Consider the following 27,314-nt stretch of genomic DNA (forward strand, 5'->3'; position numbering starts at 1 on the left):
TAGATGTTTTAAACTTACACTAGTTCCTGGCAAGGAGGGCAGGAAGCTGATGTTCAGGTGATGAGTCCATACCGTGCTAGAGCAGCTGTTGTAACTCTTTGCAGTGGGTAAGGCACGCGTCTCTTTCAGCAGGAATTAGCTTGAGCTTGTCACAGAAGCAGGAGTATCCCAGCTGCCTGAGTTCTGCTCGGTAATCATACGGGGATGTTTTTAACAAGATCTAATAAATGTTGACAGGAGCAGGTAGAGGATAAATCAGCGAGACATCCAAGGGCAGAGCTGTAAGACTGTGATAACATGATATTTAGTTGGCCTGTGGAAAGAGGCACCTTTTTCATACTGATGCCTTTAAAAGTTGCCTGATTTGCCATTATTTCCACTATCAATAAGTTTGGGGGTTTTTCGTAGTGCTGGCTTTGGACCATGTTTTCTGCACATACATACTGAGCATTACTTCAAGTTTGGATGAGCACATCGATTTAATTTTTAATTCTTATCCTGCATTTTTTAAAATGGTTTGTATTGTCTAAAAAAACCCACAAAACCTCAGTTTGAAAGTATATTTTTAATATTTTGTCAGCCCTGCATAAGGGGTAATATTAGAATTAAAAGGTGGAGATTATGCAAGAGAATTTCAGTAACTTGAAATCCCAATGTTGTAAGAGTTTGCTTGGTTTGTTTTGAAAGCCAGTCCAATCAAATTAAAAACAGACAAAACTAAATTTGGTTCAAAGTTGGCTCACCTCAGGTTTCAGCAGGAGCTGTGAAAGCCAAGTTTAAATTGGGACAGGAAGGGAGGGAATGTGGTCAATAGCCTTAAAGTTGAGCATTTTAAATAGGAAGTCTGTTTATGACTCCAATAGCACTTGCTGTTCTGATTTGTTTAGAAAAGCTAAAACAATTCAGAACAGTGGAGTTGCTTGAGGCTTTTCTGGCTGGGATTGAACTAAACTTTGTCAGAAATTTAAGCTCATCTCCAGGCTTTGATTCATCCAGTTAAGTGGTGTGATTCCAATTTTTACTCAAGGCACTATCTTGGCATTACTATTTTCATTTTGCAATATTGAGCAGAGCATCAATATTTCCTAGTCTTAAGAATACATTGTGTAACTTATTCCATGTGCTTTTCTAAAAGTAGGTCTGATTTTATCATAAGTATTAAAATACAGTTTCAAGGCAGTATTAATGAGTGTAATACGGGATCACAAAAATTTTTTGAGGGAAATATGTTGATACTGCTCACTGCTGAAATGTAGCAGTGTTAGTGTGGCTTATATTTGACAAGAGAAACAGATGAAAAAGTGCTCACTCTGAGAGATGAAAACTAAGGAGGATATAATTGCTAGATTTTGTCTGGGAAAAACATCCTCCTAAAACCTGCACAGAATTTTCTATAGGCAAAGCCTTTGCATTGTTTATTTTATTTCTTTTCATTCTTGAGCTTAACCTCCTTCTCTTCCCCTTATTCTTACACATCTTCTCCTCCTGCCCCCACACCAAAATGCCAAGGTTTTCAACAAGGCAGTTCTCACAGCAGACTGCTGAACCATTGAAACACTAGTGACTTAAAGCATCATCTTTGCTGGTTCACTAGTGCTCCTAGCTGGATAGTGCATTGATTTATGAGATACATCATATTTCTATATGTACAATTTATATAACTCATGCAATAGTTTGTATTTATGTAATTCAGGTAAATTGTGGAGATGGGAATTATATTCAAATTACTGTATTAGAAATTCACAGGCTGCTGATGTGGAAGAAAATAAACCACATCCTTTGCTCAAATAACAAAACTCTAAAACTGCAGCAAACAGATTTGACAGAAAGAATGCATGCATATGCAGTTGGAATTGATACATCCTTAATTTAGTTCCTACAAAGTTGTTATTTGTGCATTTACTGCATGTGATGTTCTTGATCCAAATCAGATCTTGCATCTTTGAGGTCACTTTGCAAATTACTGATTAGAATATTTTAGATATCTGTAACACAGGCACAAATAGATCTCAAGATGTGGCACCTCTTTCTGGTCTGACAGCTGTAATGGGAAGATGTGCTACGTGTTTGGAGTCATAGTCCAGAATTTGCAGTCCAGATGTGGAGCATTCAGAGGACTTGTGAGGATAGTTCATTCCAGAGTGGTGAGTTTTATAAAATTCACTGAGAAACATGTGGGACACATACATATGCCACCTTTGCTCTGTCCCTAATAAGTGCCAGCAGCAGTTTGGACAGTTTAGTGGGAACACTGCAGCCACTCTCCAGCCCTACTGAATGGTGTTGGGGACAACTGGAATGTGTTGGCAGAGGAATTGTAATGTGATGCAGAAGATCATGCGTATGTTATGAGAAAGATGTGATTTCATAAATCCGTCAGCTGTGAAGGGAAGGTGATGGTGGTTTGTAGGCTTAATGAGACGTTAGTGAACAGTTATTGTTAGTGGCATAGGAGTGAAGAAACTCTGTAATTTGTCAGGTGTTTCATTCTACAGGGAAGAACACAGTACATATTGACAGCATTTAGATTTGTACTCACAGTACCAGGACTCTAGCACCAAGGTTTTCTTTGGAATTGCCCTAGATCAGGAAACACATTGGTTGGGAAGAAGTTAAAACTACATAATGGTCAAGGCTTTTCTGAAGAATAGTCGAATTGCCTATATTTCCTCTTCCCAGCACAGCCACAAGCTCTGCTCTCTCTCCTGGTTTTACTTAAAGAGTATGACTCTTGCATTTGAAGACCAGGGGAGGTGATCTTAAACTTAAAAGGAAACTTAAAGGAAAGGGTTACTCCTATCTTGAATTCAAGGGAAGGGAATATGGAGCTGACAAGCATTCCTCCCACTAATATTCCTTTTCTGTCAAATACCTATATTATTTTCTTTGTCATCTGGATTCTCTGCATCTGGATAAGGATCTTCTCTCTTCTCCTTTCTTCTCTCCACCTGCACTAAATTTTGCTGCTACTGAGCAGCACCTTTTTATTCCCATCATTTTTCACTACAGCTTCAAACCCATTTTCTTATTAGCTCTTTAATTCACTCTAATTTTCCTGTCCCTGCAATCATGGATCCACGTATGCAGTTTCTCTTTTTAAAAGAAGTTTGATTCTTAAGAATTCTGCTAACATTTCTTCAAAACAAAAGCATACAAATGCCAGTTGTAGTGTTTTTCTTACAGTTTTTCAGTTTTCTGCCAGTCATGTTATGTAAACTGATACCATTGGAGCGCAGTTTAAATTCAGTGCCTAGCCTGTCTCTTCTATCCTCTCTTCTCAAGTGAAAACTAATCAACTAGAAATTAATTTGGTTTTATAATTTTTTTCAGATACACTATCTCTTAAAACATGTGCCTGGGCTAACATTTGGACATGAAATTTTGTTTTCCCTTTGCTTTTCTGACTGTACAGTGAATGCTATACTCTAAATCCAGCGGAAAGTGTTGAGACAGAGAATGATTTCAGAGCCTAAGCCATGGTTTGAACAGTCACCTTTATATTGCAGGAAAAGAATAGCAACATTTAGAAAAGCTAATGTGGTGAGGGTAAGGGAACATTTAGCTGTATCTCAGATTTACATATGCATTTATTTACAGATGCTCAAGAACATTAATGTTACCTGTTTCCTGTCCTGCCCCTTGCCCCAGTTCCCATAAACATGCCAAACTTCAGAGCAATCCAAAACAGTCCACATATTTTGCTTTGTTTTCTGATCTGCTGAAGTACCCTTTTACATAGAAGAAGATTATCTGTTTGCATATTACCGTGGCATTTGGCTTTGTGGAGACAATGAGGACACATTTTCATTCTGGGGGGGTGGCAGCTGCTAAGTGTGCAGAAAGATTCTTATTTCTAACCAAGAACAATCTCGAATTCTCTTTGTGTAATAGAGTTAATGATGCTTTGTTCTCTCTGGTTAGGCAATAAACACTAACAGATTACAGCTTGGATGTGCTGGTCTGCTCCTCTGGAAGAGGTAAGGGTTCATCTTGGCAGCACAGTTTCTGCAAAGGGAAATAGTGTCTCACTCATTTTCTAGAATTCTTTGAATGTATTTGGAGAGTAGTGAAGCAAAAACAATAAGCAGGCAATTTTCTTCCTGGTTCAAAGGCCTTTCACAAGTTTTATTGGGGGAGGTCAACTAAACTGAAATGATCACAGGGAGACAGACAGAGTATTCTCGTGATATTAATGCGTTGTCTGTTAATCTGTGTTAGCAATGGATTTATAAGAAAGTTTTATGTCTTTATATATCTGTCAGTAAGCAAAGGAGATATTTTAGCTACACAAATCTAGAAAAGGCTGAGGAAAATGGAAAGGGACCAAGCCAAGAGAATCAGCTGGAAGATTGCTGCGTTTCTGTGATAGGAAAACCTATATTTTACCACAGTTACAGAAAATAAAGACTTCTCTTTTTTGCTTTTGAGACATGTAGTGGTATGCTTGTACTTGTTGAGGTGTTTTTTTGTTTGTTTATTTTTAAATAGTAACATATTTTCTTTTTTGAGTGTCCAAAAGCAGTTCAAATACCTGTAAGCCCATCTCTTCTTTCAAGAATTCCATTTGCTCTTCACAGGTTTGCTTTGGGTGGATCTCAGGCTTGTTTATCTATGCTGATCATCACTTGCAGAATTTTAATTTTAATATGTGTGGCAAATGGCATTCAGCTGCTCTCTCACAACAGTGTTCCACTTCAGCTTGTTCAGTATCTCACTTGTTGCACATCTTCCCTGATAAATACAGTTCTGCACAGATGCATATTTCTTCAGTCTCTGTTCTTCTTGACGTGTTGCATTGAACCTCCCTCCATCCGACTATTATCTACTTACCTGCCAAAGCTTTTTTGGTAAAATTTTGCCTTAAGTGCATATTAACAGTTGCCTGTGCTCTTGAGTAACACACAAGGTAGAGCTGAAACAAAGAATCAGTAAATACATTAGAGATGCCTCTTAAAATGTCTGTAGTTCAAAATTCAATACATATGCATCCATAGATTGAGAAAGTTTGAAGACTTTATTTCATGTCAGTACTAGAGATCATAGATATGTATTTGTAGAGACTATTTTGGGAGAGGGGATCAAAAGAATGGTGGAATAAAATATTAAACGGAATCAGGAGGCATCTAGGAAAAATTCTGCCACCTCCAACCTCAATGGTTGTCACATACTCTTCAGAGATTGAGAAAAAAATCTGGTGGCTGATGAATGGTTTAATTTTTTTTAAATTATGAAACCTTGATTGATTGTAATGTTGGTTGTCTTCTTATGACCTAATTTACCTCTCATCTTTTCTAATTCAGATCTTAGTCAGAATTGCATAATTTACTAAGTACTGCAAATAGATATTCAAAATAAATTTTTAGGTGGGCTAGCTATGTCTTAAAAAAAGATGGGAAAGAGAAATGCACTTCATCAGGAACAGGGCAAGAGGACACAGCCTCAAGCTGTGCCAGGATAGGTCCATGCTGGAAAGGAGGAAGAATTTTTTTCACAGAAAGGAAGTGCAAGAAACAACTGGATGTGGCACTTAGCGTTGTGATCTAGTTGGCAAGGTGGTGATTGGTCAAAGATTGGGCTTGATGATCATAGAGGTCTTTTCCAACCTTAATGATTCCATGATTCTATGAATTGATGTGTACATTAACTTGTCTTCCTCAGGTCTGCATGAGATTCTTCATATGATTCCTTAATTCACCTCTGACAAACTCCATCAGTTGTTTCACCTTCTGCATTCTCATGGTTTTTAATGTGTTGTTGTTTGAAAGGTCACAAGGAGCAGTGGATCATAACCTGGTTTTTAGCTGAACATTGGTTGAGAAAATTGCCATCTTGGTCATTTGGGGCATTTGGGCTTTTTTAGTCACAGAACAACACTTTGCAGAGGACCTGACTAAATTCAAAACAATTAAATGGACCATATTTATGTTCTTAAAGGGAAGTCTTTACCTACCTGGCAGCTCTGAGTTTGCCAAATCATCGTCATCATTGGATGATGATGTGGTGGCACTGAGATAAAGGATAAACCCTAAGAGGTGCAGCATGTTGGTAGGAACATTGATGACAGATATACTGTGCAGATTTGTGAGAGGTGGATGCATTGATATCAGGACAATGGACAACATTAATGGCACTTTAGGGCATGATTTGCTGGTTGCTCTTCAGTTCTTTCCATGGTATTCAGCTTTACTATTACAACTGAAGAAATTACTTTCAAGCAGGGGGAAATGGAACAAGAAAACAAAAACATTGCATGCAACTTGAGATCCTAATTTTTTTAATGTAATCTACAGCTTGAAGCCCCTTTCATGTGTTCCTCAGAAATCACACTGCTGTGAATGGTGATGCTTATCTTCCAGCTGGAGCACACCACATGTCCTGAAGCGTGTGTGGAAGAGTCTTGGACAGTGTAATCTTTCCCCATCAAACAACCAAGCACATATCCTCTGCAGCCAAAATGCAGACTCTTGCATCTCATACTAAGATATGCTTTTGGTCCTGTGAAGGAAATATGTAACAGCTTGCTGTCCTCTAACCAAAGCATGTCAAACATATGGGGGAGGAATACTTTTGGACCTGTAACACGTGTGGTAATGGAGTCTCTGTAGAGGAAGAAGGGAGAGAACTGCACAGAAGGGGTGATTGGAACAGGTCCTTCCTGGTTCACTCCTTGCTCCCATGTAGGGAAAGAGAGGTATGGCTTCAAGGCTGGTGCCATCTGATGTCTGGAACTAGGCTTTTAGAGGAGACACCCTCTTGATGTGCTTTGCCTGCAGTTCAGCAACCATACTCTTATTAGTACAGCTTCACTGATACCTTTGCTTTCAGAGCCAGATGTTGCTCTGGTCTGAAGGCACTTGTTAATTTTTATCATAAGTAATGCTTTAAAAGAATGATTGAGACATTTTGTGTTATGAATCTGTGGCAAAATAGTTGATGCCATTTTGGCAGCAGCCTTTTGTGCACAAATTTGGGGGAATCTGTCATCTTGCTACTGTTCTGGGGCTTGAAACTGTAAAGAATGACACAGCTAGTAATCTGCAATAAAATTCAGGTCAGTCTTTCCTTCTTTAGAGAAATTATTTATAAATGTCCTTGTTGCCAGGCACTTCATAGCTATATAAGTGGGAGAACCTCTTAGTGATATACCTTAATAGCAGAATTAATGATGTTTGAACTTAAGTCTGTTTGTTGAGACTTCATTAGCTTTTCAGACGAGAAAGCGAGTGGGGGAAAATGTACTCCAAACACATGAGTTGTGCACTGGGGCACGCCTGGAGACAAGCAGCCATCTAAGGCCCCTATAGAACTGCTTTCTCACTATTAAACTGCTCTTGTTTCTTTCATGAGTTACAGCTCTTGTGGGTCCCTTTCACCTTTTAGTTTATGTCTGTGCTGGATATCTTTTGTTGTTTTAAATTCTACATGCGTGTGATTACCATCAGAAAAGTGTTTGGATCTGTGTATATATACACCTTTCTTTTTTTCAGGTTTCTGTAATGTGTTTCATGACTGAGCATCAAACACATGAGCTATTTTTACACAGCGATGAGTCCTTAGATGATCCTGTTTAGGATTTGGTTTTGCTTTGATTTTGGTTTCAAACTGTCTGAAATGGGACTGCTTAGAAGCCTCCTAACCACTACCCCGTGTTGATGAAGGGTAGTCCCTATATTAAACTTCTTAATGTCCTGCAGCAAACTTTTTCAGTCTCTAAGAACAAGAGGATCTTCTTCTAATCATAAGTGTGAAATTCAGTGCTGTATATTACAGTAATGGATTTTTTTTTTTTAAAGACCCCCCATTTAATGAGAGTGAATTTATAGTGCTAAGAGGCAAAAACCATGTTTCACTGTTTTTACTACTTGGCATGTCCTCAGACAATTTGTTTGTTGTGTTGGATCATCACGGGGTCTGTTAGATCATCTAATTGAAAAAAAGGGAGTTTGTAGTCCTGGAACATCTCCAGAAGTTGTTTGTTCCACAGCCAAGTCCCTCCTATGCTCTAACTCTGAGGTCATCTCCATAAGTCATGTTTATTATGTTTAATTTATTTTCCTATTACACACTTGGAATGTAAAAGTTTATAATGAAATATAGGACATAAAGTGCACTTTTAAAATAACAATGTAAATATGTCTGTAAGGTTGGTTGCCTGGTCTTCAGGCTTAGGCTGAAGGTTACTCATTCAGTACTTTAACAGAAATGTGCTGATTATCATTGCTTCTAAGATATAGATAAGGTACTGAACAATGGACAAAGTTTTTTTAAATGGATATATATTTATTTGTGAGGGGGAAAAATCAACATGCACTGCTTTTCATGTTTTCTCATCTGATTTTTCAGGAACAGTAGATACCTTACAACATGTTCTATTAACATCAGGTCTGCACAGTTTATACCTTTGTTTCTGATCACAATGTCCCAAGTTCTTCCCTCACCAGCTTTAATCAAGTTTTTCTTGAAAAATATATTTGGTGCATCTGGTTTTTTGTTGTTCAAGATCATTTAAAACCTAATCTGCTGCTGAGAAGAGGCACTGAAAAGTGGGGTGGGAATTTAGAATTTTATATACTGATCTGTAAGCAGGAGTTTTTCAGGAAACAGGAGTCTTACTGCTTCTTTTGAGAGAGATTTTTATGCCCCATAAATCAGGAAGGAGAATTTCAAAGGTCTAGTTCCTATCTTTATGTAATTACATTTTCAGTGCAATCTTCTGAAATGTGTGTCATCTGTATCAAAAAGGAAAAAGACTGCTGCTGACAGCTCTTGTAAGTATTAAAGGTTGGAAGGAAGGGATTTTAAAGTTTATATCATTCTTTTATGATGGTTATGGGTTCTCACACAACTTTTTGAATTCATTTATATGATTTCCTGCAAGACTGATGCTGCTGGCATTGATTGTTGCAGTGGATGGCAGATATTGAAGAGGCCAAACAAGAGAGTACAGAGCAGAGGGGTGGTTTGAGGGGGAGCAAGGGGGATGAAAGAAATTTATCAAAGAAGGCATCTATAAGAATTAGAGAATGTAATTGTTCATAAAATGATAGGTTAATCCTGACAATTAGACTTGGAAAGCAAGTAGAGGAGATCAGGGCACAGAAAGAAAAGGAAGGTGGTATTGTTTAATGCACTTACTTCCTATTCTAAAGATAGCTATCTCGATAAAAATGTCAGTGGTATGACAGAGTAATTGTACACCAGGATGTATTCAGTTTGCTCCAGCTGCCTGACCTCGCCTAGCTGTTGTCTGAAATGACACAAGCCGTGTTCTGATCAGCACTTTCTCTGCGCTGCTATGGAAAGTTATATGAACCCCCACTGGTGTCTGTGCAGGTTTTGTGAGCTATGGCACTGAATCCTGTTTGCTGCAGTTTTTTCAGGCTCAAAGGAAGATTGGTCCATGTGCGCAGCTCTGCCATGCCAGAACACCTGGATTAATTCTTATTTGGGCTGTCTGACCTTTCAGGAGCTAAAGATTAAAACTGGCAAGCAGCCAGTGAGGGAACAGCTTCTTCATGTAGCTCATCTAATCACTGGGCTGTCATTTTGCAGTGTAACCTGTCTTGCTCAACTTATGTTCACTTTGAGTAGCTTGAACCTAAGTCTCTTGGCATGTTTATGTAGAAAATACAGATCTTTCTTCCCTGCCACGCTCTTCCTCTCAAAAAGGGAGTATCAATGAGCAAGGTCCATTCTGCACACTGAAACTGTATGACAAAAACACTTGCATTTGCAGATGGATTCCAGTAACTTGAACACATTAGCAGACTCTGTGAACTTTCATGTTTGAAAGCGGTATGTTATCATAAGTTTCCCCACTTATGATTTAAAGGTCTGTCTGTATTCTGCCTCTCAGGATTTTCTGAGAACATGTTATGCCTGCTTCATAAGTGGGTTGATATGGACAGCTCTTTAATACAAGTTGTGGAAGTTGGCATCCATAGTGAAGAAGAGCTCAAAAATAAAAGTAACAAAAATGCAACACAAATAGGGGTATACCTGCAGAATGATGGCTGAATTTCATAAAGTCCATTATAACTTCATTGCAGCACTCTACATGATCCTTTTAAAGTTTCAAGCAGGCATTTATCTATAACAGTTTAATTTAGGCATATGCATGATCTTATTCACTTTATAGAAATATTTACAGATTTTGAATATTCCCTATCTTGCAGTTTGATGAAAGGTTTGGTGATTTGGAGAAAAAAATTCTGAAGTAAGGCAGTCTTTATAGGACCTGGATCCTCAGGCAATTTCATCAGACTTCACAGAAACTCAAGCAGTAAAGGTGAACACTCTGTCCACATTTGGATGGTGGGGAGCGCATGAAAAATTGGTGGATAATACTAATTTTAAATGGAGAGGTAACTTTATACCAAGAGAGAAAATTTTTTTGTGTGTACATACAAATCACTAATATACCTATTACCTTAGGCTTTAAATTACATAATTCTACGCAGAGAATATATTATATGGTGCTTGCTTTTCATTTTTATTTTAAGGGAAATTCAGGCTTGCCTCACTGTGTTGATAGGTAAATGCTAATTTTCATATGTGTTAGCATTGGTACACATAAGGCATTTTATTTAAATTGTTCTAGCTTGTAGTTGTGGTAGAATTTAGAGGGGGAGGAATTTAAAAAAAATAACACACAGAATAATGTATTGTCACAATCCCTGTAGTGAATAGATACTGAGTAGTTTACAGTTGAAGCATTTTTCTTCTTCCATCTTTGTGAAGCATCACTGAAGTTGTTTTCATGAGATGTTGAAGATATGTAATGCTTGCCCATATGGATTTTCTCATTGCTTGAGGTCATTGAATGCTTTATGGACTAAGCTGAACAGCACTGTATTGAAAGAACTATTCCTTTTAAGTGAAGACAAACATTAAAATGTATTAGTATTAATTTCTTAAGAAAAAAAAGATTCATTAATACCACTAAAAGTGATGAATCAGCAGCAGAGTTGTTAAACTGCATGTAAAAGCTCTGTCACTTGCTGGTCACCAGTAAGTTTGACTGGTCACCAGCTCTGCACCTTTACTTTCCAAGTTATTTACACATCACTGAGAATACACTAATTTTGGCTTACTGCCATGCAATGCAGTTGCTCAGCTGTATTTCCTGCTAGTAACCTTTACTTCCATTTCACAGTGATTTCTGGGCACTGATTGTTAGATCTCTAGATGAAATCACCTTGAATCCATTTATAGTTTGGGAAGAGAAAAAGGCATTTCAAGGGAGGGATTGATCAAATAATAATCTAATTTTTTTAAATTAGATTTTAAGCATCTGTGTTAGAATTATTTTAGTTGTGGCATTGCACCCCACATTTGACTTACTGTAGGATTCAGTCCTTTGTGCTGCAGTTGCTTAAAATTGTTACTGATGATAAAGTTTTGCATGATGTGCAAAGTTCTAACTTTTAGTGGATGTAACATCATGTCTTCATTGTGCATGATTATAGCAGATTTTCTATGAGGCCCATTTCAGAGGTTTCTCTGCTTATCATTGATCTGTTAACCCCAAAATGTTCAAGTGGACAGATTCCAAGCATAAACTTGGAATATGAAAAAAAAAATTTAAATCTGGGGTCAGGGTTTTCATCTGCCAGGTAAATAAAAAAAGTTAAATTAAAGAAAAACACCATAGTATACACTTTGAATAGAGGAAGCTGTACTTAAAAAAAAAAAAAATGGCATTGGTTTGTTTAGTTTATAAGTAATCCAAATACTTCCAGAGCATTTTTCAGTATAAAGCATGACTTTGTAAGTTGCCATCATGTTTTCAATAAGTTAGAACAATTGTCTGCTAAGATTTAGTCCTTAAAATCTGATAGTATAACTAAAAAAAACCCAACCAAACAAAAGAAAAAACCTTAATAGTTATGTAGTGTTTGTATTTTTATGTCTATTGATATTTTGAATTTTTGAAGCTCAGTGTATCCATTCAGTATTTTCCAGAAGGGCACAGTAAAGAATCATAGAATGGTTTAGGTTGGAAGGGACCTTAAAGACCATCTAGTTCCAACCCCCATGCCAGGAGGAGGGACACCTTCTAGACCAGGTTGCTCATGGCTCCATACCCATTCAACAAGTTCACAGCAAAAGCATGCCTTAAATTGTCCACTGTACACTAGCACTAATTCAGGATTCCACAGGCAATTGAAATTACTGAGAAACACACATTTTGGCAGTACTGGAAGTATTTTGCCACAGCACCAGTTTTTTGTTAATCTTTGGCTACATGCTCTGTGCAGTTAACAGAAGACAGCCATTGGCTCATGCTACAAATCACATAAAATTTCAGAGATAGCATATGGAAAGTATCCAAGTTAAACTGGAAAATGTAGGCACTTGACTCAGTGACATCTTTTTCTCTTTTCAACTTACCTTCTTGCAGGGTGTACAGAGAAATAATCTGCCGCTTCAGAGAGCTGTAAATAGCAGAGAAGGTAACTGGGACTAGGGAAGCAGTATGGTAAAGGCATGAAGGGAGATTCACAGATTAGTAGGAGGCTATTGTTTGCTGACACAATAGAAGGAACAGGCTCCAAAAGGTGTGTGGATGCCTGCCATCTTCTGCCTCCTTTCCCTCTGCTGGATGGGACTTCCACAGCACAAACGGCAGCTCACCATGATAAAGTGGCAGCATGATGAAAGGGATGCCCAGGTGCCCTCTTTCCCCTTAGACAGCTGCACTACTCTCTGAGCTGGGCCAGGCTGGATATTGGTGATGTTTTCTTCAGTCATGCCAGATCCAGGCTCTTCTGGCAGCTTGAATCGAATTTTTTTTTCTGTCTCGTTTACACATGGCTTGCAGCATCTCAAGCCAGAATTATTAAATTAGGTGTAACGGTTCAGTTTGGAATATATTAAATTGTTTTCTCTAGTCATGGGAAAGCTCTCTCATACTTCTCTGGAAAGCAGCAACATGCCTTTTGATTTCTGTAAGGCAAAACCAATGGTCTTGACCCACAGTTCTGGATACAACATTGCCTGCAACAGCCCTTTGCAGTGTTCCTGCTCTAGCAGGGAGCTGCAGCCCTTGTGCCCAGGATGGCAAGGAAAGTTGTGGTGAGCTGTGTGCTTCGCCGGGTCATCGCAGGCAAACACAGCGATCCCTGGTCTGATAAACCCTGCTCCCCCTGGTCTCTGATACCACCCAATTTAACCTCCTTCATCCCTCTTCTTTGAAGCTCTGCCAATTTGTGTTCCTTCAGGGGAAGTGACCAATGTTGATCGTGTTTTCCATAAATTCCTATAATGTTAGTATTTTTATTTTTGTGAGCAATACCTTGTTTGATATGTTCTGGTCCTCCAATTCAGCAGGATGGGGAGGGCATATCCCTGTTTAGTTTTGGTTTGTTTTCATGGTTCCTCTGACAGCTCATGGTCATTCTGAGATGGAATATTTCCAGAAATTAAGCTTTCAGAGGGGAGGACTCTATGACACATGCAGAAAAGCTGCATCTGAGATGCATATACCACTCGTATTTAGGCATTTGATATATTTTTCATAGTTTCTGCAGCCTCAATAAAATTATATAATAATTACATTGAATAAACTTCTGTTGTGCACTCTGTGCCTTCTACAGATATAAGCCTTGAATCTTTCTGAATGTACAGCTGTCCATTCCCAAACACACTATAAATTGTTGCTTGGACCACAAGCATTTGAATGGTACTGAGGAGTTTTAACCTAGCTTAATGTAAGTCATTTACATGTTCAGACAGAGCATCCTTGTGTGCTTCTTCCAAGCTCTCTTCTTTGTATACAGTGTTACAGTGGCTTGTATCTCTAAAAAATATTTTCAGGGTTAGCCTTTTTAATAGCTGCCTTTCCCTACATCAGCAAGCAGCACTGCACACTGTCTAAAGGTTAAGAACAGATTTGTCAATGAAAATTTATAGTGCTTGATTTTATTTAAATCAAGTGTTCTCAATTAGTGTCCATGTAAAAGAACTATGTAAAAGAATACAATAGTCATAATCTATCTAATGATCCTTAAGTGGCAGATTATGATCATATCTTTATTAGTGGTAGTAATTGTAGTGACAGTGTTGCTGACAGGTTAAACCATTTCTTACGACAATAGCTTTTGTGCTGTTGCATCGGGATCAGAAATGCAGTTCCTGGAGATTTGCATATTGTGAAGAATAGGCTGCAAAGACATGGAAGCATAATCTTGTCATTGTGTTTAGTGATGTGGGTGGAAGATTGTGTGTAGCTGATTCTGAGCAGAAAGAGTCTGCATATAGGTAGGTTTAAAGCCCTTTAAATGTTTTAGGATTGGTAGGCAAATTGGTTGACAATGTGTTGCTGTAAGTTGTTAAATATTCCAAGCAGCTATAAGCTTTCTAAAACATTCTCAATGTTTTAAAACATACATTGCAGTGTCTGAACAGCTACATTAGCTGAAATTGCTGGATTAAACCCCTTTTGCACTTGTGCTATTCCTAACCTCCGACACTGCTGTGATAGTTCTGCATAGCATTGTGCTGCATCATTGGGACGTTAGGATTTAGAATTTTAAGGAGGTTGCGAGACATCAAGCTAGAATGGGTCTCCTTAAAAAACAAACCAGAAAATCCCAAACCAAAAAACAACCAAAATCAAGCCTACAATTATTCAGATTGTACAGAAACATGACACCATTGTTGATTATTCTGAAACTTTAAACCCAGAGAAAATGTTACCATAGTTTAGGAAATATTCTCACATTGTGCATTTTTACTGTAAAAACAAACTTTTTCTTTCCCAAAGTATGTGAGAAAATACACATTCCTCAGTAACTTATTAAATGGCTTGTTCCAAAATGTCTGCAAGTTCTGTGGACTTTTCAACCTTTCCCTCTTCTTCTTCGTGCACCAATGCTTTTATTACCTTTCACCCCAAGTGAAATGATCCTATGAGAAATACTTACTCCAGAGAATCTAATCCATGTTATACAAGCAGCCCAGTAGATGCTGGAGAAAACTTTTGTGTTTTAGTAAAAATAAGATCAGTAAAATCATATGGGTTTGAATTTAATGAAAATAATTTCATTCTTTCAGAATAGCATTTGAGACTAGCAGTGAATAAAGTAAATAAGTAAACAGTAGAAAAAGAGAAAAAAGTACACTTACTTTCCAGGAGATTATCGTGCTTTGTTTAAGATTATTTTTCCCTCTCCCACGTAGGTATGCAGATGGAATAGTCATCTATATAAGTAATGTATCTGCTTAGTCTTCATATTGACCATTTTACCTATCCAGAGAAATAAATAAATTCATATCACAAAAGCCTGAAGTTTAATTGTAACATAAACCTTGTTGTGGAAAGGACCACATGGGTCAACAAGCCATGTCTCTTCAATTATGAGCAAATATGTGAGAGCTATTTAATCCAGAGATCATCTGCTTTGTACAAATATACCATAGAAATACTTATAGGAAACTTAAGGTCTAATATCACAAAAGGCCAAGCAGAACATGACTCAACAGGTATTTGTTACAAGCAGATGTATAGTTTAAAAAATTAGATGCATAAGGAGAAAAATACTGGGTTGTTTTTTATTCAGAAAGTTTTGATATTTTATCTGGATTTGCTAATCATGCAGTCAAGCAAAAGCTGTATTTCTGTGGTAAATATTATTGATGTAAATCAGGTTGTGACTGCATGAGGCTACCAACTTACTGGCAACATTATTTCCTGAAGCAAATTTTTAATGATTGCCCTTGTGTGTAATTGCATGTTGGGATCCTTAAACGGGGTTAAGAAACAGTTACAGAATTGTTCACTTCATGCTGAAGTAGTTGTATGCAATGATTTTCTATATTTGTAAGATTTTTATTTTGAGAGATGCCACTAACCATGCAGGCACTCACAGGAATTAGAGCATAACTTTTTAAACATGTAGACACTTCCTATTTTTTTTTAAATCAACCATTTCCTGGGATAGCTAAAACTTAACTTCTCAAGCAGAGAGAACTGAGAAGAAACTAAAAGGTATCTCTAAGTTTATATTCAGATAGACAGATAATACCAGGAAATCACAGGTCAGATGTGTTTGGGGTAGATGTAGCTCAGTATAATGTTGTCTAAAGACCAGGGGTGAAGGCAGGCATCCTGTGGCTGTGAGTGTCCTGCCTTGGAGTTAAACGTGAGGTTAAGGCACATCACACCTATATTCTGTGTCTCACAAGCTAGTTTTCCTTCCAGTTTTTTTGTTCCTGTCCAAATAGTGATCATGATAGTTGATTTGAGCATTTACTGTTAAATGCAAAAGTTTATGTGACATACAAAACCATGTACAAACTGCAGACTGATCGTTTGGCTTTGCTGCTACAGCTGTGCAAGGTTAGTCAGCATGTTGCAGAGAATCCAGGACATGTCTCCTGTACAGATTTTACTCCTTTTCTGAAAGTGGTAACTTCAGCTATAATTCTAACTGACTTCTTTATTTATTGATTAATTCACTTCTAAATTAGGGCAATATTAGCATGTTTTGCCTGGCTTTATTTAAATCTGTTTAATACTGATGACTCTCCTAAACAACTGATTAGAACTAATTTTCCACTGCCTTAAAATGAGAATGTATTACTTTGTTCAGTGGGGGGGAGGGAGGGGAAGTTGGGGAAGTGCCCTTGGAGTGTCCAGCCAAGTGAAATTCTTCATAAACTGTGATACTGACGGAAAAGTGCCTCCTGTTCTGCCAAAAATGTAACAAATCCTATAATACTGTTGTCTTGCAAATTCATCAAAAAACATGTCCCTTTTGCTTTTTGCAAATGCATCCATGTCATTTTGTTTAACAATGTTATTTCATTGTAATATGTAAGAATATTTAAACCACAGGAGATTGCTTAGTCTTTTAAATGCTATTAGGACGCTGGATTTATGTTAGTTTCAATCAGCTGCTTCTGCCTCTGGTACCAACAGATGGACGTGTGTGGAATGACGCCATGTGAGTCTCTCTTCATAGATAAGGAATTTCTAGTCAGAAAAGACAAGAATAAACACTGGAGTTATTTTACCAATAAGGGTCTAAAGGGAAGCCCTGAGCTGATGGGATGGCCATAGCAGAAACTCCCTGTTCCCTCTGCTTTCTTGAGGGACATGGATGAAGAATACCTAGCTTGGATGAGGAATAACTAGCTTGAATGAAAGAGGATTGTCCTCTTCCTTAGTGTAATCATACTGCAAATCTGCTTTTCACCTGTTGCTTTTCCACACAGGCTTCCTGAGGAGCATCTGGCTCCTGCTTAGATCTAATACTTCCCTTCACAATGCTTTCTCATGGTTAAAGGCTATCGTTGTCATTTATGTGGACTGCTGCCTGCAGTTTTTCTATGGAAAACTTTTCTTTTTCTTCAGACTATTATCTTCAGCCCACAGCCTTCTGTTCCATCACATCACCTGCCTTCTCCCTTTTGCTCCCTGTCTGCACAAAGATAGGAGAAGAGTGGGCACTGGAGAAGTTGGTTTGTCAGGTGAGTTACATTGTGGCAGCTGCCAAGTCAAGGAGTGGCTCTGGAATTGGGACAGCAAACCATGTCAAGCAGCCAAGTAACTACTCAGAGCTTTGCCAGGCCCCTTAGCATTGCCTGACCCTCTTCTGCATCAGTGAATTTGACCTTAATCAATAGACAGGAAGATGATTTGGGATCAGGTCCACAGTCAGTGTGGGAATGCATACCTCATCTTTTCTGGCATCTCTCCCATCCTGCTTCTTTAAAGCAGATAAGCCCCCCTCAAAAAATTGTAATTACTTTTTTGAGGTGGTTTTAAACAAAAGGATGAAGGTTAGAATTTATTTTTCAGTGTGATATTCACTCCTCTGCAAAGTACATGCTGGTTTTTTCCTAAACCCTTAGTCAGTATTTTTAACAAAGTTAAGAGTCATAATTTTTTGGTTCCTGGTTCATGCATCTTACAAAACTCCAAATGTAGCCTTCCATGGAATGTGTACTTTTGTGTTAATATTTGACATCTACAGAGAGAAAAACTTACTAATAATTTATTACTAGAGTGAAAGAATTGTTTTTCTTGAATACCTATGCAGTTACAATTAATTTTTCAGGTTTTTGTCCTCCCAAGTTTGATACTGAGGTGGAGTTAAAACTCAACCACTAGTGATTTGCATATCCTGATTTGCAGCAGTAGGCTACATGAAAAAGAGAGGTCAGTGAGGAGAAGCAGAGATCAGGTCACCAGTGTTACTCACCTAGTGCAGTGCCTATACTTGAGGATAGTGTCAGCAGAGAGTTCAGAGATCCCTGTGAAAGGTGAGGCAGGAAGACTGGCAAGCCAGAAGAATCTTTACCAGTGGCTTAGGTCTCTCCTATGCTTTTGATTACCTCCATCTTTCCATTTGCTCTTGTTTTTAAAAAACAGAACCAAAGCCACAAAAGAGGCGGTGTAAAGGGAAGATGGGCTGCAAATGGTCTGCACGGTTGCTGTACAGAAACTTTCTCTACTCTTACCTAGTGTTTACAAGAAAAAGCCGTACATCAGTCCTGCTCTGGATTGGAGGGGCAACCAGGTCTCTTGAGCTGCATCCATAGGAACTTCGCATTAATTCTTCCTGAGGTTTTGTCCCTTCTTACTCCAAGCAAAACAGGCACAAGAAATGAGACTGACTTTGTGGCAGGGGTGGCCACCCAGTGTGGCTTCAGCTGGATTGTCAGTCCTCCTCCATACAAGAATGCAAATATGGCCTCAAGCAAGCAGCTTGTGCTCCCCAACATTCAGCCTGAGGCTCACAAACAGTTCATCCCGAGGTGGGAACTTGAAAACAGGAAGTTTCCAGTTTCCCTCCAGGAGGGCTTATGCTGTATTGCCTCGTTTCACGAGGCAGTAGCACCAAGTCTGAGCACAAAAGCAGAAGACAAATCTCATATTTTGCACACAGATATCCATTCCGTGTGTATTTGTATATATAAATATATAATATGTTGCCTGATTTGAAGGGGCAAAGGCAATGTGAAATAACTCAAGGAGGATCTCACATTGGTTGCCTCAGAAGAGAGGGGAAGACTTGGAAGGGTCTTCTTTCCTTTGTCCGAGATTTTGTTTTTATTCCTGTGTACAATTTGCACTGGAAGTTGGTTTGGTGAAGCAGCACTGCTGCAACCCTTTATAGAGTTTTTGATTTCTCTCTGTGCAGAGGAGACATACTCATATGATAGCTACAGTTTCTCTCTGGGGAAAAAAAAAAAGAGCTTTGTCCAAAGGGGGGTGAAAATTTCTCTGTTGTTTATTATCACTTCTAGGATTTTGAAGTTCAGTTATGTCGGGATAAGTGCTGTGTTTGGGAAAAGCAAAGGGAGGGTTGGGACTATAATTACAGCTAAAAGTTCTTTCTGGGCACAGGTTGCTTGCGCTTGTCATTCTTGAACTGTGTGATCTTTTCTCAGGAGGAAGAGACCCAAAAGGGTCATGGGGTTTTCGAGGGGGAGAGAGGAAATGAGAAACACTTTCCCTCTCTTGGAAAAAGGTAAAAGCAGGATATACCAGGATCCTGTAAAATTCTGTTTATTGGCACTGAGCCGTTTCAAAGCTGGGAATAAGGCTGCACCAAAAATCCCAATGTTAGTACGTGAAAGAGGAAAACTGTTGAGAAGAGGAGGGGAAGAAATAAGGCAGATTCCTGCAGACAAACTGCCAGATTTGAGACTTAGATATCAAACTGAGGTATTTACATAGATAATAAATATGGCTACACACATCTTGTGCATCATAAATTACAGCTTCCGACACTGAAGGACTATGAAAATTCAGACCCAGTTAGTGATTTCTAACCAAGCCATTCAGTTTTGAGCTCTCATATTGCTGTGGCAGGGAGCAAACATGACTGCTCTTCACAAAAGATATTCACCATATATCCTGTGTCTGACAGCCTCCAAAAACAGCAGTCACCATGAATTGTGCTTCCAAACCTATCTGTATCTGAGGTGCTTTTTGCCTTTCCAGACAGAAATATGTCAATAGGAGAAAAAGAGCCATTTGTCCTAAAAAAATGCAGCTCAGTAACACTTAAAAAATGCATATTTTGACCTGGCAGATCCTGTCAATCCTGTAGTATGCTACCTCCCTCCCTCCCCCCAGCTCCCTCACCTATGTAAGACAGAAGATGAAAGCAGCTTCTAGAGTCAAGATCAAGCAATACCATAAAACCACATATCTGGCAAGTGCCGTATATTTCATAGCCTCCTGAAAACTCCACATACCCAACCACAGGTGGAGCAGGACCTGTTCACTTTCTGGGTCCTGTCCTTTTCACCTTCCCCTGATGTGTGCTCAAAGTAGACAGCACCAGTTTCTTTTCCTTGATTTAACACTTCTCACCTGAGCAAGGGAGCCACTGAAAAAAACAAAAAACAACTAAAGTAAATCCTTCTGTTTGTAAAATCTAGTTTCTTTTTTCTACATACATTTCAATATTTTTTAGATTAAAATGCTGTTTCATTTGATTGAAGTTGATGGCAATGTCTCTGATTTTAGTCAGTACCAGGATTTTGAACACATACGTATCTATCAAAATATTAATTTTTCAGTAAGCCATCTTTGAAAGTATGTGAAAACTAATAATATTGGACATAAAAGCTGAAAATATTTTGGAACTCCAGAGTAACATCCATCTTTTTTGTAGTGTTCTTGTGCCTCAATGTAGCAAGCATCAGGTATGAGTAGTGCAGGTGGTTTCTATACAGGGGGAGATTAGGAAGAGCCAGGTGCTGTACTGCTGCTTTTGCACTGAGGTGCCAGTTTGCAAGGCAAGAGGTTTGAAGCAAAAAGGAATACCTATAGGGTTGTCTAGCTTGAAGTTTCATTTTAGGATCTAAAATGGAGGCAGATGGAGGAACGGAGATACAGTTTCTTGTTTACATTTGTTGTTGTCGTGATATTAGACGTGTATGTTATCATGTTCGGATTACACATTATCGTGAGCTGTTTGGACAGCTTCATTTTCTGGTTCAGCTGATGCAGTTTGGAATATTCAAAGGGAAGAAGCAGCCCATGTGCTGCCGTGCCTGCTTATGTGGAAAGGGACATTTTGTTGTTTCAGAAGTCGAGGCAGGGTGTCTGTGCATGTGCGTGCTCCGTGTATCGGGGAACACGCGGGCAGACCCCGGCCGCTCGCACACCGCGGTGCCGGGGCTGCCTCCCGGCGCTGCTCCCGCAGCTCAGTCACGGTGGCAGCCATCACCTGTGCCGGCCTGGCATTCCAGACCCAGCAGTGCCAGCCCTCGCTCCGGTAGCGGCCAGGCTCTCCCGGTACCGCGGGGAAAGGTCGGGAAAAGCCCCCGTGTCCCCGAGCGCCGCGTCCCGCAGCTCCCTGCCCCTGCGGCAGGCCGCGGGCGGGGGTCCGGAGGCCGCAGGTCCCGCGGCGGCGGTGCCGGCTCCGGGTTTTGGCGGCAGCAGCGCGCCCGGGCCGGGGCCGGGGCCGGGGCCGGGGGGGCGGCCCGGGGCGGGGGGCGCGGAGCCAGCGGCGCCGCCCGGCCCCGGCCCCGGCCCCGCAGGATCCAGGTAGATCCGTCCGGCTTTTACCTTTCTCCTTCGGCTTCCCTGCGCGGAGGGCTGTAAGCGGGGCTGTTTCCTGGTCTCGCAGAAAGAGGCAGTGCTGAGTTAGGAAGACAAAAATAGACCTTTACAGAGAAATATAGGGATTGTGTGCGCGGTGGGGAGGGAGAGCGGAGAGCGGCACCCGGCTGGTTTCCAGGAGGAGCCCTTTTCTCCCTCTCGTTGCATGTTAGGCATTTTTGCACAGCTCTCTCCCCCCACCCCCTCCCCGCCGGGGCAGGGTTACCTCTGCCGCCTGCTCTCCGCATCTCTGGTGGGGAGCGAGGCAGCCAACTCCGCTGCGATCGGAAAGCGGCCAGAGACCATTTTATGTGAGCGAGCCGGGTGGGAAGAAGCGGAGAGAAGCCGTCGCAGGGACACACACGGATATAAAGACTTGTCTTCTGCCTCTCCCCCACTCCCTCCCCCTTGTAAATACTAAATCTGAGAAGGCAGCGATTTGACATCCACCCTGAGCAGCGGCTATGGGGTGTTTGGGCAACAGCAAAACGGAGGATCAGCGTATCGATGAGAAAGCGCAGCGAGAAGCCAACAAAAAAATAGAGAAGCAGTTGCAGAAAGAGAGGCTGGCTTATAAAGCGACACACCGCTTGCTGCTGCTGGGTAAGGAGGAAGCGGCAGAGGTAGGGGCCGGGGCGAGCAGGGCGAGCAGGGGGCAGCAGCCCCAGCCCGCCGGGGCGGCGGGCGCAGCCGAGAGGGGAGATGCGGCGTGCGCCTGGGCTGTGGAAAATGTAGGGCTGCTGTATTGAGCGATGAGCGAGGCGTCCACAGATCGAGCTCAGCGCCTGAGCCACATGGATGCACATATGCAGACAGAAATGCTGCCGAGGTGGGAGATGCTGTCGCGTCCAAAAACAAAAAACAAAAAAAGCCAAAACGCTCCGACCCTCCAGCCTGAACCGTGTATCACAATGTTCTCCCTTTCCTTCTTTCTCTTTTAGGGGCTGGTGAGTCAGGAAAAAGCACTATTGTGAAACAAATGCGAATCCTACATGTCAATGGATTTAATTCAGAGTAAGAATTATTGACACTTTGTGACTTATTTTTCCTTAAATGTTGGAGACAGGTTAACACACTGTACGCCAGGAGATTTCTCGTCTTGTCCCCTGTGTTTTGGTGGCTTGACACTGTGTTTTGAGGGAGGGAGGGGAGTGAGAATAAGGAAATTGCTGCTATTGTATGTTTGCATTTTCTCCTGGCCCCTTTACTGTATTTTACACTGTTGCTACTGCAGCGCTTGACAGGCCCCTGTGTAGCAACAACATGGCGACTACTTTTTACATAGAAGCAAATAACCAAATATTGCATCTGTCTGTAATATAAAAATACGTGTCAAATCATAATCAGGGTGACACTGTGTGGTGTTTTTCCGGTGCTGGGGTTAATGTAAAACTGAAACTAATTTTGCCTATTTGTTAGAAATCATCCTGTTTTGTGAGGCTACATCATTTTCTCTCAAAAGAACTCTTTGCTAGAAATCATTATTAATCCATGGCATTCATTTTAGGTATTTGTTAGCCTTCACTTACATGTTGTTAATTTAGAGCATGTTTACAGCATGCTGTAGAAATGAAAGAATGACTTCCAGTTCCATCAGGGGAGGCTTTGCAGATGTGGCTTGTGATTGTCTGATTTTAAAAAAATATATTATGGATGAATGTGCATTGCTCTTCATACAATGCAAGAAAATGGATGAGGGGAAAATGTATTTGTCTTGCCTTTTTTTTTTCTATTATTATGTTTCAATGTTTGAAGAGCAGATAAACAAGCGATCAGTGAAAATAAATTAAATCTAAGTGACTGAACTGCTTTAGAAGAAGAAATCAAAGTGTTAATATTTCTGTTTTAATGCAGAGAAAAGAAACAGAAAATACTGGATATTCGGAAAAACGTTAAAGATGCGATTGTGGTAAGAACACACTTTATACTGTTCTTATATGCTTGTTTGTACTGGAAATTATAAGGATTATGCTCTCCAAGATTTTGATGAGAGAAATCCCATTTTGTTGATCAGATTGGATTATCTTCTATTGATCCTATATCCTTGATTTATCCAGATTAATGTGTTTATTTTTCTGTTTTATCCAATTCTAGACTATAGTTTCAGCTATGAGCACTTTAATACCCCCAGTTCCATTGGCCAACCCAGAAAACCAATTTCGAATGGACTACATCAAGAGTATAGCTCCCCTTTCTGACTTTGACTATACGCAGGTAAGAATAGAAACGACTGATTTATTCTGCTTCAAGGGGAAACATGTTGCTTCACTTTGAGTTACTGAAACGTTGGTTTTTATTTACTTCTTGGGAGATGGTCATGGGAAGATCTTATTGCCAGCATCACCTCTGTTAACTTTCTTACAAGACTGTGGTGGTTGCACCTGTTTTAGTGGTGCAAGGTTTTGCTGTTACGGATTTATTTGGTTCTGTTTCTAAATGCTGTTTCTGCATTTAGTTCTCTTCAGATTTTCTGATGCAATCTTACATATTGACACATCAAATAAGACTTTGTTGAAAGCTGATTTCCTACGTGGAATTAGATGCAGGATGTTAGTCTGAGGAGTCTACCTGCAGAAAAGGATATAAAAGGAAATAAAAGGCTAGAGTGGCCTCAGTGTTGCTTCCCATACTTACTGCACTTCAGAGTGGAAACCTGCGTAAGCAGTGGTCAAGTAAGGTGCTTTGCTTCCTCATGTATTGTAGTTGGCATGAGCAGTGGTTTGCTTGTATGTAAATGTTGCCTTAATTTGATATGGAATCAATGTGGGACTTCTGCCTGGAGGCTGATCTTTTGTATACATGAGAGATACTCTTCAGATTAACTTGCATAGGCATCTTAGATTATTTTTATCTTTTTATGTTATTATTTATAGGCACATGCGTAGAATGTTTCATATTTTATGCATGACATGAAAGCCAGTGCATAGACATTCTGAATTTTTTTTTTGCAGTAGCACAGTTTTAATTTGCCTTAAAATGGTACTGAAAGCAATTTGTTATGGAAGCAGTAAGGACTTAAAAATATCTTCATTTGTTGGCTAAATGATTGCAAGTTGTACATGCTATCAATACTGCCAAAGAAGCCATTTACAATAGTGTCTTTAGGTTATTATAGCTTCAGGGTGCAAGGGGGAGAAGGGGAAGAGTCGTTTCTTTATTATATGACTCATATTCTCTGATATGTGGTTTTGCCTCTGGTAAACCTACCACTTTGAAGGTTCGAGATAAAGAAAAATTATCAGACATCTTGTACAGTTAGAATTTAACACAGAATGCAGATGTTAAAAAAAATGACTGCAAGGTACACCCACATATTGCATAATTGCTCAATTGGTGGATGTAAGTTAGTGAAAATGAGAAACTCCTTTTAGAAATGGAATGTGAGCTTGACATGAAGTATTTGTCTTATGCAGGTATTATAGTTCTGAGGAATTTGTTGCTCATTTTATGTGGGTTTTTTTTTTCTTGAATTTTGATCTTTAGATGTTTGAATAAAAAAATGATGATACATACACTTTGCAGTTCTCTATAGTACATATGTTCTTTGGAGTTTCTGAGATAAAGGAAGGCTAAACTGAACTTTTCATAAGGTTGGAGATTTTTATTTTTTTATTGGTTTCAAATTTTCTCCTTTTTCACAGAAGCTGACTATATCTAGTCAAATTTGACTCGTGGCTTGGTATTTTACATAGAAGAAAATTTAACCTTCTTGGAGGGGAAAAGAATAGGACCCAGTGGACTTTGAAACAATTAATAATTTATTTGAAATCTCAATTCAAAGTCCTTTTTGGTTTAAAATAAAAATATTAATAAGTGGTCTTTAATTAAATAGGTTTTCTGAAAATACCATCATGTTATTTAAATAGTGTCAATTACTAGTCCTAATTTTATAAAAATATTTAAAAGGTTGTTTCGAGTTTTAAAGAAGAGAGAAATCTAATACTGGTTTAGAAGTAAATCTATTTCTGTGTCACATATATTTTCCCTTCTGTTTTCTTCTCAGTTCAATTAATAGGTTTAATATTTGTAAAATGTAAAATATGCCAAGATTTTTTTGGGGCTTTAAAATTTTTCTTGGTTTAGAATTATATATCTCCAGGAGGATTTGTGAGCAAGACAGATTGTGAAAAAATGCTATTGTGCTTCAGGGCTTGATTTTACTCCGTTTTAAGCCAATGATAAAGTAAAATTAGGTTTCCAGCTGAAATAAATTTTGACCCATTTAGTATTTTTGGATAAGGACAGATATAAAAATAAATACTTGGATAGTAATCAGTCAGGCATCCTCTGCTAAGCATTTCTGATTCTGTAATCAATAGCTGATATATGGAGTAAGGCCTTCTGAGCCTAAACCAAGTATTTAGCAGCAGACATTCTAGACTTTAGGTCTAATCATCCTTACTTCAAAATAGTTGTAAAGGAAAAAATGCTGACACAGTCAGCTCTGGGGCACATTTTGGCACATTCTAAAAAGTGGCAAAGGTTACTCTTCTTTGAGTGAGGGAAGAGGCAGCTTTAGAGTTTGTGACAGTATAAATGGAAATGAGTTGTTAAAGACCTTTAGTATTGCAATTTGAATTACAGATGTGCCTTTTTTGGATGACATTAGCCATGTAACCTTTGTCATAAAAATCAATGCGTATTAGTTGAAGATGGATTTCAGATACGTTACATGCCAAATGTGGGGAAATGACTGCACCTTATCATGAGTCTTTAAAGAGAGATCTCTGATGAAATGCAGAAACTTCCCTGATGGCACAATCTGACCAACACTCCTGGGGCACTAATTTAAGTATGTTTGTGACATATTGGATGTGATTGGACAAACATTCTTAAATTGCATACAAATTAACTAATACACATTTAATTGTGAAAATTATCCTTAAAACAACTGGATATAAAAATACTGAGTTCCTTTGGGTGAAATCATACTCTTAATTGCAATTTATGATGGAAATTCCAGAAATTTGAGTAAAGATGGGGACTTCATATTTAGACTGAGATATTCTGGGTCTTTCTTTGTGTGTCTGGTTTTTAAAATTAAATACCTCTCTATAAAGTGTAAACAGAATATTTTTTATTTAGTAGTGATACAAATTTTAAAACCAATGGTTTTCTATTTACTGTGTTTTAACATTACTTTGAGTCTGTGGTGTGACCCCCACAAGAGTTTTCCTTACTTAAAAATCATTATTTATATGGTTTGATTATGCTACTTTGATGATCCTTTTAGTTGATATAAAAAAAATTGAAAGCTTTCTGGATTTCTTTTATAATTTTTACGTAGTCTTTCATTATTTTATAAGAGACTGTGAATTTTTTACAAAGTATTTCCTGGCTGACTGATGTGTTCTAATTCTGCAAATCATAAGAATTAGAGCTAGAGTTTTTACAAAGTTAATAAATAGAAAGAAGTCAAGTGTCCGCTGTATTTTCTTCCTTGAAGTTGTGACAGGAATCAAGATAAATTTTTGTCTGACCAGATTAGGCATTATCTTTGCTCAAAAGCAGAAGTGTTTTAACACTGGAATTGTAGCATGCATGCCCTATCAAAAAGGATTTTTTTATTATTTTTGGCAAAGTGTTGATTGGTATTTGGTAAAGTTAACAGGAATTGACCTGCTGCAATTTAATCCTTTATTGATGGGGATTTATTTATCATTTGTGATTCAGGGTGAACATATTAAGGCCATATTATGCTGGTAGCTGTGGTATATTATCTAAGCGTGTGCTTACTCAAGTTCAG

The 27,314-nt window shown here is 39.0% G+C and overlaps 1 protein-coding gene and 1 long non-coding RNA gene across 5 annotated transcripts in view; one reads left to right on the forward strand and one right to left on the reverse strand.

The window, feature by feature from the left end:
* The window catches only part of GNAL (G protein subunit alpha L), a 175,881-nt gene that overhangs the window by 43,419 nt on the left and 105,148 nt on the right, over positions 1-27,314 (forward strand). The window contains exons 1-4 of one of the 4 annotated variants that reach the window (XM_056483350.1): positions 21,263-21,514; positions 22,510-22,582; positions 23,423-23,477; positions 23,663-23,782. In XM_056483350.1, coding sequence (XP_056339325.1) covers positions 22,548-22,582; positions 23,423-23,477; positions 23,663-23,782 — 210 coding nt within the window. In that variant the 5' untranslated portion in view covers positions 21,263-21,514; positions 22,510-22,547. Of the gene's footprint in view, positions 1-21,262; positions 21,515-21,773; positions 22,172-22,242; positions 22,398-22,509; positions 22,583-23,422; positions 23,478-23,662; positions 23,783-27,314 lie in introns of those variants that run through there. The other 3 variants (XM_056483347.1, XM_056483348.1, XM_056483346.1) reach the window with 3 other exon arrangements.
* On the reverse strand, positions 13,981-21,618 carry LOC130249036 (uncharacterized). The gene is made up of 4 exons (XR_008839725.1): positions 21,536-21,618; positions 20,215-20,348; positions 15,130-15,250; positions 13,981-14,165 (listed from the first exon to the last, which is right to left on the reverse strand). It is a non-coding gene; the product is annotated as an uncharacterized LOC130249036 (long non-coding RNA).

The sequence above is a fragment of the Oenanthe melanoleuca genome, chromosome 2 (assembly GCF_029582105.1).
Source record: "Oenanthe melanoleuca isolate GR-GAL-2019-014 chromosome 2, OMel1.0, whole genome shotgun sequence".
NCBI classification, from domain to species: Eukaryota; Metazoa; Chordata; class Aves; order Passeriformes; family Muscicapidae; genus Oenanthe; species Oenanthe melanoleuca.